A 14413-nucleotide genomic window follows, 5' to 3' on the forward strand; every position below is an offset into this window, starting at 1 on the left:
CTTACCTGGGGAAAGAAGATTTTATTAGTCCCACCATAGAGAGCTGTTTATGTGAAATAGTTTCTTTCACCTCCATTGTCTCATCCTCCCCTTGGCCCAATCCATGTAGCTATAAATACCTATGCCATTTTAATGCCTTAGAGTAAACCCTATGTATTATCTCCCCATAATGTAGAACTCTTTTAATTTTTCCTGGAATAAAAAAATTATCCATTCCAGTTTTTTCCACTAAATTCCAGTATAAAAGAATAATTCATGTATAAGTTTGCAGTAAGAAATGCAGAATATATTCCAAACCCACTTAAGTAAAAGAGGAAGAATTTCTTCTATGATTTTTTGAAGCCAGATCAGAATGACAGCTCCCGAATCCAATTTCCATTCATAAGAGGATAACAAAAAATTTCATCACAAATTCTGTATTTTTAAGATTCAACTTTTGAGGAGTTGTTGTCATGTGGTAAATCTGTGATGAAAAAAATAATCTTTTAAGATCGCTTTTAATGAGATTGTTTTTCCTCCACACAACAGAAAACCTTGAAATATGCTCTATTTATATTCAGACTGACAATATGACACAGATCCTTTGAAAATAATTACATTTTTCAAATTAATGAAAAACCAAGTTTGTTTATTTAAAAATAATAATGATAAATTTGCAGTAACAAATGCAGAATACCTTCCAAACTCAGTTGTTAACTAAAAGGGGAAGCGAAAAGAATCTCTCATAGCAAAATAATACAAGTTATATAAAAATACAGCCATTTCTCCACACAACAAAACCCACAAATCATTTTTGAAAATGTGAAAATGGTTTAAAAGAATAATGCAAAAGGATTTATACATTGGATCAAAAAACCCAGAAGAGGGACAGCTAGGTGGCACAGTGGATAGAGCACAGGCCCTGGAGTCAGGAGGACCTGAGTTCAAATCCAGCCTTCGACACATAACACTTACTAGCTGTGTGACCCTGGGCAAGTCACTTAACCCCATTGCCTAGCAAAAAAACAAAACAAAACAAAAACAAAAAACCCACAAGAAACTAAATTAGTTAAAACTGGGCTTTAAGGACCTCAAAAAGTCATCTTGTCTACATCTTTCTTTGTCTAGGGGAGCTGCAATTAAATGATTCAAGAAAGGAAATTGATGTACTTTTAAAAATCTTATAAAGAGATTGGTTCTGAGACTTTTTTTTTATTCTAAGACTTCTTTGGTAATACATCTCAATGATCCCATCCCCTTTTTCATAAGCATTATTATTAGTGCAATTTAGCTTTAGTCATGACATTTATTTTCAAAATGAGAATATGTGAAAGGTCTACATTATCCATATATATATTAAACTAAGTAATAATCTGATTCCTAAACCTCCCTAAGTTGATAATTCCCAACCTCCCTAAACTGATATAAATCTCTAATGGGATAAACACTGACTATATGCTGAAATATTTGAAGCCTCTGAAGCTATCCTCAATGTAATCACAAATATCTGAAGTTTCTTTTCTTTTGCTATTTTAGTAGATAGAAAAATAAAATAAAATAACTAGAGGCAACTAGGTGGCTCAGTGGATAGAGCACCAGCCCTGGAGTCAGGAGGACCCGAGTTTGAATATGAACTCAGACACATAATACTCACTAGCTGTGTGACTCTGGGCAAGTCACTTAACCCCATTGCCTAGCAAAAAAATAAATAAGTAAAATAAATTAAAATAACTGTTAGGACCACTGAGGCATAATCATCCTTCTTAAGTGTATATATGAGAAGTTCCTATGTCTTTTTAATGGTGAGAAAAGAGTTTTTTCTAAGATGTCAAAGTAAATGTAAACATTTCATATTTTCCATTCTTTTTTATAATTTTTGGACATCCTTGATTATTAATGTAAATAAAAGGGCTCTAAACACTTGGATTAATTCAATATTTCATCATGTGAAGCAAATCGGATTTTATAATTGCTTCTAACCACATGAACATCAACTGGCTTGCTATTAAACAAAGTCCTGTCCTCACTGGGGAAAAGTTCCAAATATAAATTTGCTTACATGAAGCAAGATATTCATTTGGTCACCACATAAACCTTTGAATACTATCATTATCTGGCCACTGAAATGTCTTGTGCAGGAAGAGATAAAACGTTATAAAATTAATAATCATATAAAAACCCAATTCACAAAGGAGCTTGGGCAGGGATGGCATAGGAAGGTTAAGCCTATAGATGATATAAGGCAATATGAAGTAACGAAACTCAAGAAGTTTTTGAGGAACTGTGACTGTAAATAAGCATATGAAAAACATTATGTTCCAGAAAATGGATTTGGATTTCAATGAATCAGTAATGCTCCAACCAGCAAACAAATAGCATGGAACTAGTAAGTATTTTACAAATTCATGTCTCTGGAACACTCTTTTCCATACATAGAATGTATAATGTCTGTTGTCTGCTAGCAAATACTTATGAACATAAGTGAATTTCCAGACTAAAAATAAGGAGACAGTTGTAAGTACAACAAATTGCCCCCAGTGTCTCCACACCAAGTGAAGAAAAGTTTTAATTTTTGCAGGGGACAGCAGGTGAGGGAAGGAAAAAAAGAAAGTAAAAGTAAAAAAGTAGAATAGCTGAGGAAAATTCATACAGGCTTCATGGTTACTCTTATCACCAACAACTATTCCACCATTTAAAACTACAAAAGCAATAAATATAATTATTAAAAGGATATAGGGCCATGTTAAAATAATAAGTATACTCAAGTTCCTAAAGGACATGGCATAATCAAAAAGAAAGTGCAGTATCTTCTTACATGCTGAGAGTGGTCCTTTGATGGATGGAAGTTTCTCTTCCTTTTTTTGTAGCTCAATCTTCCAAGCCTCTGTTAACTTTTGTGAAATAACATTTCCTGCACAGAACACAGTCCAAACAATATTTGTCTGGCGAAACATGAAGCCACAAAATCCAAGTAGGGCTGAAGTTTTATGATTACCATAAAGGCACATCACATAGGCAAAAAGAACGAAAAACACGGATCCTGTTTCTGTATAATATAGGAAGTTAAAAAAATAGAGTGTAGGAAAAACAGCCATTGTTAAAGCTGACAAAATTCTCTGGATACCTGAGACAGCCTGAAAGGTAAAAAAAAATACAGTTAGTAAAAGTGTTTTGTACATAATAGGTACTTAACAAATGTTTATTTCTGAATTAACAATAAATATGACATGTACAGGATAATGAAAAGGTCTCATATGGTTCTTTTTAAAAAACTGATGTTTTTGAACACTAAACTTCAGACATAAAAAACCCCACAATATATATCTGGCATTTAAAACTGTTCTTAACCTACCTTCTAACCTATCTTTCCAGTCTTCCACATGAATTCTAGAATATAGGTATACTGGTCTCCTTGCTGTTCCTCATACAAACACTCCTTCCTTCCATGCCTTTGAATAAACTTTTGTCTCCTTACATGGAATGCACTCCCTCTGGAATTCAGGTAAAATGCCTCCTTCTACAAGGGGTCTTTCCTGATACCACAAGATATTAATGCTAACTCCCACTCCCACATTACTTCACAGATATTTTTATATACTTACATGTCTTACTCAATTGAATATAAGCTCCTTTATAGAAATAGACTGTTTCATGTTTGTCCTTGCATCCTCAGAATCTATGTCTGATTTTAAAACTCAATGTAAATAAAAAATAACAAACCAGTTTTATAATCATTTGCATTTTAAGTTTTGGGTCTTTTATATGCTGAAAATGTTTGATTCATGTTTCTCTTAGTAGGAACTCTTTGTTTTGAGAACTCTTTGTCTTAGTACAATAAGAATTTAAAATTACCACAACTACTTAAAAGTTGAGTTCCTGTGGCTATTAAAGTTTTTTATAATGAAGTACATGTTACCATTCTATTCCAAGTAACAATAATTTATGAAAGTAAATTATATTAGAGATTTCTACAATTGGATTATAGTACATAGGAGGATGCTCATTCAACAACAATTTATGAAACATCTATCATGTACATTTGTATATCATGATAGTCCCTGAGGGGAATTTTAAAAATTCCTTGGGCTCTAAGAATGGTGATGCTTAAGCATTTACAATGATAGGCAAATTTCTTGGGACAACCAACAGTTTGGGTATGGTTTCATTTTATTACAGAAATGGTCATGGGTGTGTGCTTCTGACACTAGAGTAACAGATAAAATTAGATTAAGCTGGTCGGTTTCCATACTTTTATCAGATGAGTGATAGAATCTGTGTCATAATATACATTTCATTGTTCTCTTTTCTTGTGCTTTTAGCTTGTTATTTTTTTTAAATGGTTATCACTCCAAAAACACATAAAATTTATAGCTGTTAAATAGAGTATTTCTGTGGTTATTAAAGATAATTCAGTGGCTACTGGTTTGGAGGAGTCAAGCATTTTAAGGATATTTCAAGCTCACAATTAAAAAAGGTCAATCACACTGAAGAGTAAAGTGCAGTCAAAAATGAAAAACAAAGCAGCAAATGACAAACTATTGCTGCAAAATAGTCTAATTAATCCTTAGAAGGTAGCTAGGTGGTGCAGTGGACAGAGTGCCAGGCCTGAAGTCAGGAAGATCTAAGTTCAAATCTGGCCTTAGACACTTACTAGGTGTGTGACTTAACCCTGTTGCCTCAGTTTCTTCATCTGTAAAATGAGCTGGAGAAGGAAATAGCAAATAACTCCAGTATCTTTGGCAAGAAAACCCCAAATGAGGACATGAAGAGTTGGACACAAATGAAATGAATGAACAACAATCCTTAGAAACAAAAGATCTTCAGATGGATATGACTATTGTCCATACTTTTGAGTTGGCCATAGAGCTTCTTGAAGCTGAAAGAACAAGACTAAAAAAAAAAAAAGCTGCTACACAATGCTATGAAGGAAAAAAAATTTTTGTCAATGACAAGATAATACAAAGATTGAAACACTGTAGATGAGAAAAATGTAATTTTCACTGATGAAACTCACTTTTTAACTAAAGGTTAGACTAAAACACTCTTGGTCACAAAAAGTCCAATGAACCTAAAAACAATTTGGAGTATTTCATACTTCTAAATAGGCTTGGAAGCCTTGTTCCCACTTAGGAAATGGTGAACTCTCAAAAAATATTGATACAATGAGAAGCAGAATAGTCCTAGAATTACAAAGACTCCTACACAGACATGAAATATTAGAACATGATTTTGTGGCATGCTATATATAAAGGCAAAAAAAAAAAATACTCATGATAACATATTTCAAGAAATCAAGAACAAAACTGCCTAGATCACTTAGAATCAGAACTAAAAGTGAAAACAGAAATAATTAACTGAACACCTGCTGGAAAAAAACTCCAAATGAAAACTCCCAGGAAACGTCACAGCCAAAATTCAAAGCTTCCAGGTTAAAACAAAACTTCAATTCAAGTACCAAGAATCCATAGTCAGGATCATACAAGACTTAGTCACTACTACCATAAAGACAGAGACAGCTTGAAATATACTACACCAAAAAGCAAATTACAACCAAGAATAACCTATCTGGCAAAACTAAGTACAAAAAAACCTTAGTATAAACTAATGGAAACAATGGACCTTTAATGAATAAAAGATTTTCGAGCATTTTTTTCTTTACGAAAAGGCCAAAATTGAGTAGATATCTTGAAATGGAAACGCGTAAGTCAAAAGGAATATAGAAAAGAACATGAATTGTTTATGTGATAATAGGAAGATAATAAATGATGCCTTAGAACTTTAGGCTTGGCAGTGGTTTTATTCTTTTTGATGGTATCAGAAGACAGAAATGAGAGCAATAGGAACTAGGAATGAAAAGAGAAAGAAGGCAGTAATCATCACATCAATTTCACCAGCAATCATGTTTTCAAATAAGACTATAGTAAATACAGAGATAATAAAAAGAGATAGGCAGGGAAATATGCTTAAAGGCACTATAGACAATGAATCAAAATAAATTATATATACATACATATATACATACATACATACACACATAAATACACACACACACATCAAATAGTATAGCACCTAAATACTTAAAGTAAATGTTCATCAAATTGCAAGGGGCAATAAACAGTAAAACTTATAGAAAGGAGGACCTCTTTCACACTTAGACAAATCTAACCAAAAGATAAACAACAAAAAAGTTAAGGACATGAATAGAACTTTAGAAAAATAGGAAATGACAGACACCTGGAGATTAATGAATTGGAACAGAAAGAAATTTACATACTGCTCACCTGTAAAGGGCATGTGTGCAAAACCTCACCATGTATTTACTAGGGTTTGAAGACCTCATGAAAAAATAAAGAAAAGTGGAAATACTAAATGTGTATAATATTCTATATGCTATAATATGTTAAACATGAGTATAATAAAATTATACTCAATGAAGGGATTTGAAGAATTAAAAGTAAATAGAAATTGAATAATTTAATCCCAAACAATTGGTGGGTCAAAGAACAAAACAGAAAAACAATAGAAAATTTCATCAAAAAAAAAACAGTACCAATAAGACAACATACCAAAACTGATGCACTCTTAGAGGAAAATTTAGAAAGCCTAAAGCAATTAATTGGGCAGGCAACTAAAAAAAAGAAAAGGAACAAGTTGAAGCCCTCCAACTAAGCAACAAAGTAAAAATTCTGAAAATAAAAGAAGAGATCAACAAAATTGAAAGCAAAAATACAATGAAACTGATACATAAAACTAGCTTTAAAAAAATAAATCTAATAAAACATGCAGCTAGCTCATCTGATAATTTTTTTTTAAAGAGGAGAGTAAAATTAAATTGTTTGTATCAAAAAATGTAAAAGGATAGGGTGACAGGTAGGAAGAAAATTTGAAACTAAAATTTTTTTAAAACATGAATGTTAAAAATGTTTTTACATGTAACTGGAAAAAATTAAAATATATTTTAAAAAATTAAAAAAGACATTTCAGGACAACTGAAGAGAAAATAAAAGAAATAATAATAAACCATTTTGCTCAAGTGTATTAAGAAAGTTGACAGCTTAAAGTAATGGACGACTACTTTAAAATATATATGTATATATATGTAATATATATAAAAACCAGATTAACAAAAGAAACATTATTTAAATAACCTAATATATTAAAAAAGAAATTGAATAATCTAAAAATAAACTTACAGTAAAAACCATTCAAGTACCAGATAGGTTTATAAGCTAATTATATCAAACATCAAAAGAATCATTAATTACAATACTATATAAACTGTTCACAAAAAAAACCAGGAAAGAGGACCTTTTCAATTATTTTCTATGATATAAATATGGACCTGATCCTAAAAGAAGAAAAGAAAGATTAATATTATAAAGGAAACAGGTAAGTGGAGGAAAAATCTTTGTGGAAAGTTTATCTGATAAAGGTTTCATATATGGTCAGTAAGTTAATGAGCATTCATACAATGCCTATTGGTGCCAAGCACTATGTTAAGCACTTTTCACAAATAATATCTTATTTGATACTCACAACTCTAGGAGGTAGATACTATTATTATCTTCATTTCAAACTGAAGCAAAAAGAGATTTAAGTGACTTTAAGTCACACAGCTACTAAACCTCTGAGGCCAAATGTGAACTTAAGTTTTCCTAATCCCAAGCCCAGTACTTATCCATTGTGCCACCAGATGCCTCAAAAAACAGAGAGAAGCAAAATAAAGAAATAAAACTACAGACCAGTATTTCTAATGAACACTGACGCAAAAATATTAAATAAAATATTAACAAATTGGCTACAATATACTAGGAAGACTATACACTAGAACCAGGCTGAATTTATGCCTAAAAAAAAGTGCTGATAAAATATGAGGTTGACTCTAAACATAATAAATCATGTTAATCACATAAATAATAAAAATCACAATAGATGTTGAAAAGACTTTTGACACATTCCCAAACCCATCTCTGTTAAAATCACTAGAAAGCACAGGAATAAATAGACTTTTCTTTAAAACAGCATCTAAACCCAAAGCTGTATATGACATGGAGAACAGTTAGAGGCCTTTCCAATAAAATCAGTAGTAAAACAAAGACACCCATTATAATTACGCCTATTTAACAGAGTGCTAGAAATCCTAGCTACAGTAATAAGGAACAAAAGAGAAACTGAGGCAATAAGCTTAGGTGAGGAAGACACAAAATTATGGCTTTTTTTGGAGAGAGATACGTTGATTTATTGAGTGGAATCAACTAAAAAAATCAAATGAAAAAATAAATTCAACAAAGTTGCATGGCATGACATAAATCATCGTTATTTATTACCAATGGTACCCAAAAGCAACAGATATAAAGAGAATGTCCATTCAAAATTACTACAGAATATATAAAATATTTTGGCATCTACCTACCAAGATACATAGAGAAACAATGAATCCAATTAAACAAACACTCTATAGAAATCAAGACTAGATCTATTCAGAGTGAAGAAAACTAGAATAATTTCTATTACATAAACATTATACAGAAAATAAACCAGAATTCCAGCAGACCAAAGATAAAGAATTCGACCAACTTCCTGTCAGGAGGTGATGGACATAAAATACAAAAAAAGATAAACATTTTTGGGTATGGCCAATATGGAAATTTATTTTGCTGTACCATGTGTAATTGTTATGAACATTTCTCTTTTTTATGGTTCAACTTGAGGTGGAGAGAAGTTTTCTCTGAAATGACCTTTAACTTACAGTTTACATAACTTGCATATTTTCATGTTGTCTCCCTCAACTGAATTTAAGCTCTGAAGGTAAAGACTGTTTTTCCTCCTTTTTTTTTAAATTCCCCATTACTTGGTACAGCTCAGTAAGAAGCTAAATAAATACTTATTGATAATGATTATCTTAATATATTTAAATACGTTACTTTGTCCCAGTTAGTTTGCATGGCACTATAGTACTAGTGTTATCTTTTACGTAGTCATTAACCTCCCATACAAAAAACAAAATCTCTCTATCCTTTCCTACTTGGAAAGCTTACAAAGTTTAGGCATAAGTAGTGCCAAACGCATCAATCATTTCTGGCCACTAGCTTGTCAGACAGCATATACTGGAACTTAGCCAGGAGATTTGGCTGAAAATACTGCATGCAATCTTAAGTGATAGGGGTTTTTTTGGTAACTTCTTTTGGACTTTCTTGAAAACACAGAGCCAAGTGTTGCTTTCATTAATCAATTATTGCTTGTTTACTTTTAATTCTAAAAAATAAAGGTCCTTAAACTACATGACTATAAATTTAACAATATGATGTAATGAACACTTCTTTATTTTTTAAAAGAAATATGATATATACTAATTGCTAGAGAAATGTTCTATGTAATTGAGAACTACTTGAACAAAATGTGTTTGTGTATTTACACTACTGAATTAATCAGAGAACCTACCTTGTTCCTCTGTTGTAACTTGCAAAAAAGTAAATAGAGTAAATAGAAGTTGCCAACACTGAAGAGCAGATTAACAAATCTGAGCATTCCTATGGAGCAGACTACATGCTGAGACCATCCAATGATCCAACTGGCAGGTTTTACAATTCCAACAGATACCAGGTATAAACCTGGTAGTGTAGTGATCATGGGGTCCCACTAAAAAATTAAAGAAGAATGGTGATGAAGATAACATTACAAAATACAGTATCAATAATGAAAGACAGAACAATTTATTTGACTTTCTCCATTATTCTATCATCTAAGTGTAGGAAAGAGAGCTTATTAAGCCTCAGATCTGGGTTCTAATTCTGATTCTGCAAGTAACTAGCTGTGCAATTACTTCCCCAGAACTGTTACCTAAATTGCAAAATAAAAAAATTGAACTAAATAATCTACTTTTTCTTCCAGTTCAAAGACCTGTGAACCTATGTATGCCATGCTATTAGACTACATAAAGTTTCCTAGAAGATTCAAGAGTTCTTCCTTATATAGATATTGGGGAGAGATTATATCTATTTGGCAAATAATTAAAAACTACTGGTATCCAACTAGTGGGCACCATTTTCAACGAGATTTTTGGTAAGATTCAGTGGAGACAAATTGTTACAGTGCTTTGGTGTCTGGCTTGCACTGCACATGGATACCAGAAGTGGGTTGGCTGGGCAAGAAAAGGACTTAATATGTGCCTCTTAAGCAAACATTTAGTAACCCACACTCAGCGGATGGGTTAGATCATTAAGAGAAACAGGAGTAGCTAGTAACCTCAGTAGCTTATAGTAAAGGGTTGCTACTTCATTTTTACCTTAAATGCACCTGGAGAAGCCATTATTTCTGGGAAAAAGGGAGTGCAAATGATTCTCCTTTAAAATTGCAGGAAGATGAAGATTATGCCCCAGACCTTGAAGGCCCCTCTTGGGCAGGTAAGACTAGTGCTAAGGACCGGGTGGAAGATCCTCACCTGGAGGGAACCCCAACAGAAGCGCTGAGCCTGCGGCAGATGGAAAATCTCGTCCATGTAAGGCTCGCGCAGCGCCCGGTTTATTAGGGAGAACAGGAAGCAAGAGACCAGGAAAGTGCAGCTTAGGGCTGCCGAGAAATAGTAACCTTCGAGCTCTTCCATCTTCAACCAAACGTCAGCCACCCCCGAGCCAATTCCAATTTTCTGTGCCGGAAGTCCTTGTCTTAGGTTGACAGACTAGAAACCCGAGCTCTGCCTGCGCAGGTGGGTGGGAAGCTTCCAAGACAGAAAGCAAAAGATCCTTTCTCCTAGAGACCGATTTACAGAAGAAGGGAGCGGAACGCGGTGAGTAGTACGGAGGGAAGCTGTTTCCGGGGGAAGCATTTGACTGAAGGACCAAGGGACCGTTTCGGTCCTCGGCGGCACTGCTAGCTGGGAGGGGCATGTGGTGGGCGGCTGCCCCCTCAAGCGGGGGGGGGGGGTGGTGTAAGGTGAATGGTCCGTGGGCTTCGTCTGGAAGCGTGCGGGGCCTCCCTCCGCTAGCGCGGCAAGCACGGCGCTGGGGAGATGAAAGCAGCTCATTAATTCTACTGAGGCACACGGACGCTCCCTCGTTCTGAAAGCTGCTCACGGCATTCCCTGCTCCAGGCCAGTCTAATGTGTCATTCTGCTCTGTGCCCTCAATTTAACCTACACTCTCCAGTTCATCCTGGGATATATACCCTTTTCCAATTCTCACACTTACCTCAGTAAGAGGAAGCTATAGCGAACTGAAAGGAGAGATGTACACTATTGTGGAAAAAGTAGGAGAGTGTGTTAATCAACTCAGACCCCTCTGTGAGTACTTCCTCCACTTCTTCCCTCCCTTGGTACACGATACCATTTAAGGATTTGCACCATCAGTCAGTTAACAAGCACAGGAACAATCTGCTGGAGAGGTATCAAGGGCGCATCTATTGGAGTTGCTCACCTCATTATCAGACTCTGGAGAAAAAGAAGTGCATAGAGAAGAGGTAATAGCCTCAGTTTTCGCAGCAACAGCACCCTCTCCCTTTTTCCTCATCTACATATGGCTTGATTAACATTAAGAGGCTGTTCTAAAATATATCATGCAAATTACGAGTTAAAAGGAAAAAACAAGAATGTCAGTAAATATTATATATAGAGAATTGAAATTAGAACATGTTGAAAGGGTTAATTCCACAATTATGAAGGGGAAAATAACTATGTAACAAAGCAATTTTTATTTTATATAACTTTGAACAGTTTAGCTATTAATAAGATTAACAGTAATACAAGAAGATATAGATTAAAGTACTACAATTCATAGAACTAAATCGGAGAAACTGGGTAATTCATAAATTCTTTTCAAGAAGATATGAAGCACCCCCCCAATTGATCACCTGGTAGGGCACATAGAAGTCCTACATAAATAGGAAAAGGCAGAAATGATAAATGCTGTGTTTCAGACCACAATTGAATAAAATTAGAATTAAATAACATCAAGTGGAAGTTATAAAACTATTTAGAAACTGAAAAAAAAATAAAAATTATTAGTTTAAAGAAGAAATTTTTTTAAAAAATAAGATTGGAGAGGGTTTTAAAAACCTGTTAAAATATGTAAGGGAGACAAAGAAGTTCTTACAGGCAAACATGTCACTGAATATCTAAGAAAGAAAAGATAAGAAATTAATTAAGTTTGTACTAAAAGGAATTAGAGAAATGAAAAAAGCAAAATAAAAACAGAAGTATAAAAAGGGCAGCAGTAAATAGAATAGAAAACAAAAAACAATTGAAACCAAAGAGCTAATTTTAAAAAAAAAAAGATCAGTAAAATTGAGAAACCATTGACAAACTTCATTTTACCTAAAAGTGGGAGATCAGATAAATTAGCAAAATTACAAAGTTAAAAAAGAAAAGATAATTGGCAACCAAAAAAGTTAAGGATTTGTTAGGGAATAACCTTGTTTGCCCCAGTTTCCTGTCCTGTAAAACAAGCTTAAGAAGGAAATGGCAAACCACCATAGTATCTGCCAAGAAAACTCCAAATAGTGTCAGACACAGAAAAAGTCAGACACAGTTGAAAACAACAACAGGGATCATCACACACAGCTATAATCTAACAAAGTAATGTGCATTAAGGAAATAGAAATTACTAAAATTAGTATAATAATTTCAATTGACCACTCAGAGGAAGAGAATAAGCATCTACTATGTGTCAGGTATTCTGCTAAGTGCTTTACATTATGTTGGCTCTGCGACTCCAAAATTTTATTTGAGGGGTTATTTTTTAAAGTTGTTTGCAGGAGAATGTTGGGAGAGTTCAGCAGTGTCCCAGCCTGTACACTGCCATTTTGGCTCTAATTTTCAATCTCCCTTATGTCTTCTTTCCCACTGCTTAACAAGTGTATCTGATAGGGCAATGGGATCTAGACCCCTAAAAGCCCTTGAACTTTTCCACACTGGCTTTTCTCCTGAGGTATCTGTCCCATCTCAGTCTACCTAGATACTCAATAATCCTTTTAACTGTCCTTTCACTGTGGCTCTCTGACCACTTAACTCCTTTCATTGTCTGTACCTGGCCCACCACAGGCTATTTGCCACTCCTTAATCCCATCTTGATCCTTTTTCTGTGGCCCTACCACTACCACTACCACCACCACCACCACCACCACCCCAGGCTATTTAACACTCCTTAATTCCATCCAGATCTTCTCACAGTCTTTTTTGTATATAAGTATCAGTTCCATCCTCATCAAATGCAGATTCCCTAAGAATCTCACCTGCTCCTATTGGTGGCACAATAGCAGATTTACTAGGAATCTTGCCTGCATTACTGGTGTTAAAATAAAACATTGCTACTTTGACTGAAAGAAGGCTTGAGTGGTCGAATTCTTTTGAGGCAGAGCCCCCTGTACTCTTGTATTTCAGGGTTCCCAGGACCGCAAATGGCAACATATCCATTGTTTCCCCATTCAAAATAAAATAAAACAAAAAAAACTTCATTTGATCTTGTAATCCTCTAAAGATTTTGTCCTATATCTCTCCTCTCTTTTATAGCCAAACACCCAGGGAAAAACTTTATATTTTTTGCCTGAAGTCTGGCTTTTGATCATATACTCAACTGAAACTGCTTTCTTCAGGGTTACCGATGTTCTTTTGTTTTTAAATAGATTTTTATTAATCCTTTGTTTTTACATTGACTAGATTTTCCCCAGTATTCTTTATAACAAAGAATTACTATCTTATGTTTTAAATTGTACCTGGATTTCCCCCTACATTCCTTTAAACAAAGAATTATTATTCTTTATAACAAATAATTTTTCAAGAAATAGAAAAGAGGTGGGAGGAAGCAGCAAAACCAATGAATACATTAAAAACTTACAGCATCGACCAGAATCTCATGCCATATACCAAAATAAAGTCAAAATGGGTTCAGGATTTAGATGTAAAGGCTGATACTATAAGCAAACTAGGAGAGCAAGGAATATGTGTTAGATTTATGGAGAATAGAAAAATTCATGACCAAAAATTCATGACCTCTATTATGAGATAGAGGACATTATGAAATGCAAAATGGATAATTTTGATTACATTAAATTTGAAAGTTTTTGCACAAAGCCAATGCAACCAAGATTAGGAGGGAAGTAGAAAACTAGGAAAAAATTTTTACAAGTGTCTCTGATAAGGGCCTTATTTCTAAAACATATAGAGAAGTCAAATCTATAAGAATACAAGTCATTCCCCATTTGATAAATGGTCAAAGGATATGAACAGGCAGTTCTCAGATGAAGAAATTAAAGCCATCTATAGTCATATGAAAAAATGCTCTAAATCACTGTCGATTAGAGAAATGCAAATCAAAACAACTCTGAGGTACCACATCACACCTATCAGATTGGCCAACATGACAACAGGAAAATGATAAATGTTGGAGAAGATGTGGGAAAATTGGAACACTAATGCATTGTTGGTGTAGTTGTGAACTGATAC

The 14413-nt window shown here is 34.0% G+C and overlaps 1 protein-coding gene across 3 annotated transcripts; it reads right to left on the reverse strand.

The window, feature by feature from the left end:
- Nucleotides 1–1636: 1636 nt before the first annotated feature.
- LOC114040765 (dol-P-Glc:Glc(2)Man(9)GlcNAc(2)-PP-Dol alpha-1,2-glucosyltransferase-like) lies at nucleotides 1637–10750 on the reverse strand. Of its 3 annotated transcripts, none has more exons than XM_027858942.1 (3): nucleotides 10567–10750; nucleotides 9421–9618; nucleotides 1637–3113 (listed from the first exon to the last, which is right to left on the reverse strand). In XM_027858942.1, exons 2-3 carry the CDS (start codon nucleotides 9607–9609, stop codon nucleotides 2061–2063), a joined length of 1242 nt encoding a protein of 413 aa, XP_027714743.1. In that variant the 5' UTR covers nucleotides 9610–9618; nucleotides 10567–10750; the 3' UTR covers nucleotides 1637–2060. The 3 variants fall into 3 exon arrangements, with proteins under 3 accessions (XP_027714743.1, XP_027714741.1, XP_027714742.1); XM_027858940.1 differs by having other exon boundaries at nucleotides 10421–10750; XM_027858941.1 differs by lacking the exon at nucleotides 10567–10750 and adding an exon at nucleotides 10265–10396.
- Between the last annotated feature and the right edge of the window lie 3663 nt (nucleotides 10751–14413).

Source organism: Vombatus ursinus, unplaced genomic scaffold (assembly GCF_900497805.2).
Source record: "Vombatus ursinus unplaced genomic scaffold, bare-nosed wombat genome assembly UNPS02013950.1, whole genome shotgun sequence".
NCBI classification, from domain to species: domain Eukaryota; kingdom Metazoa; phylum Chordata; class Mammalia; order Diprotodontia; family Vombatidae; genus Vombatus; species Vombatus ursinus.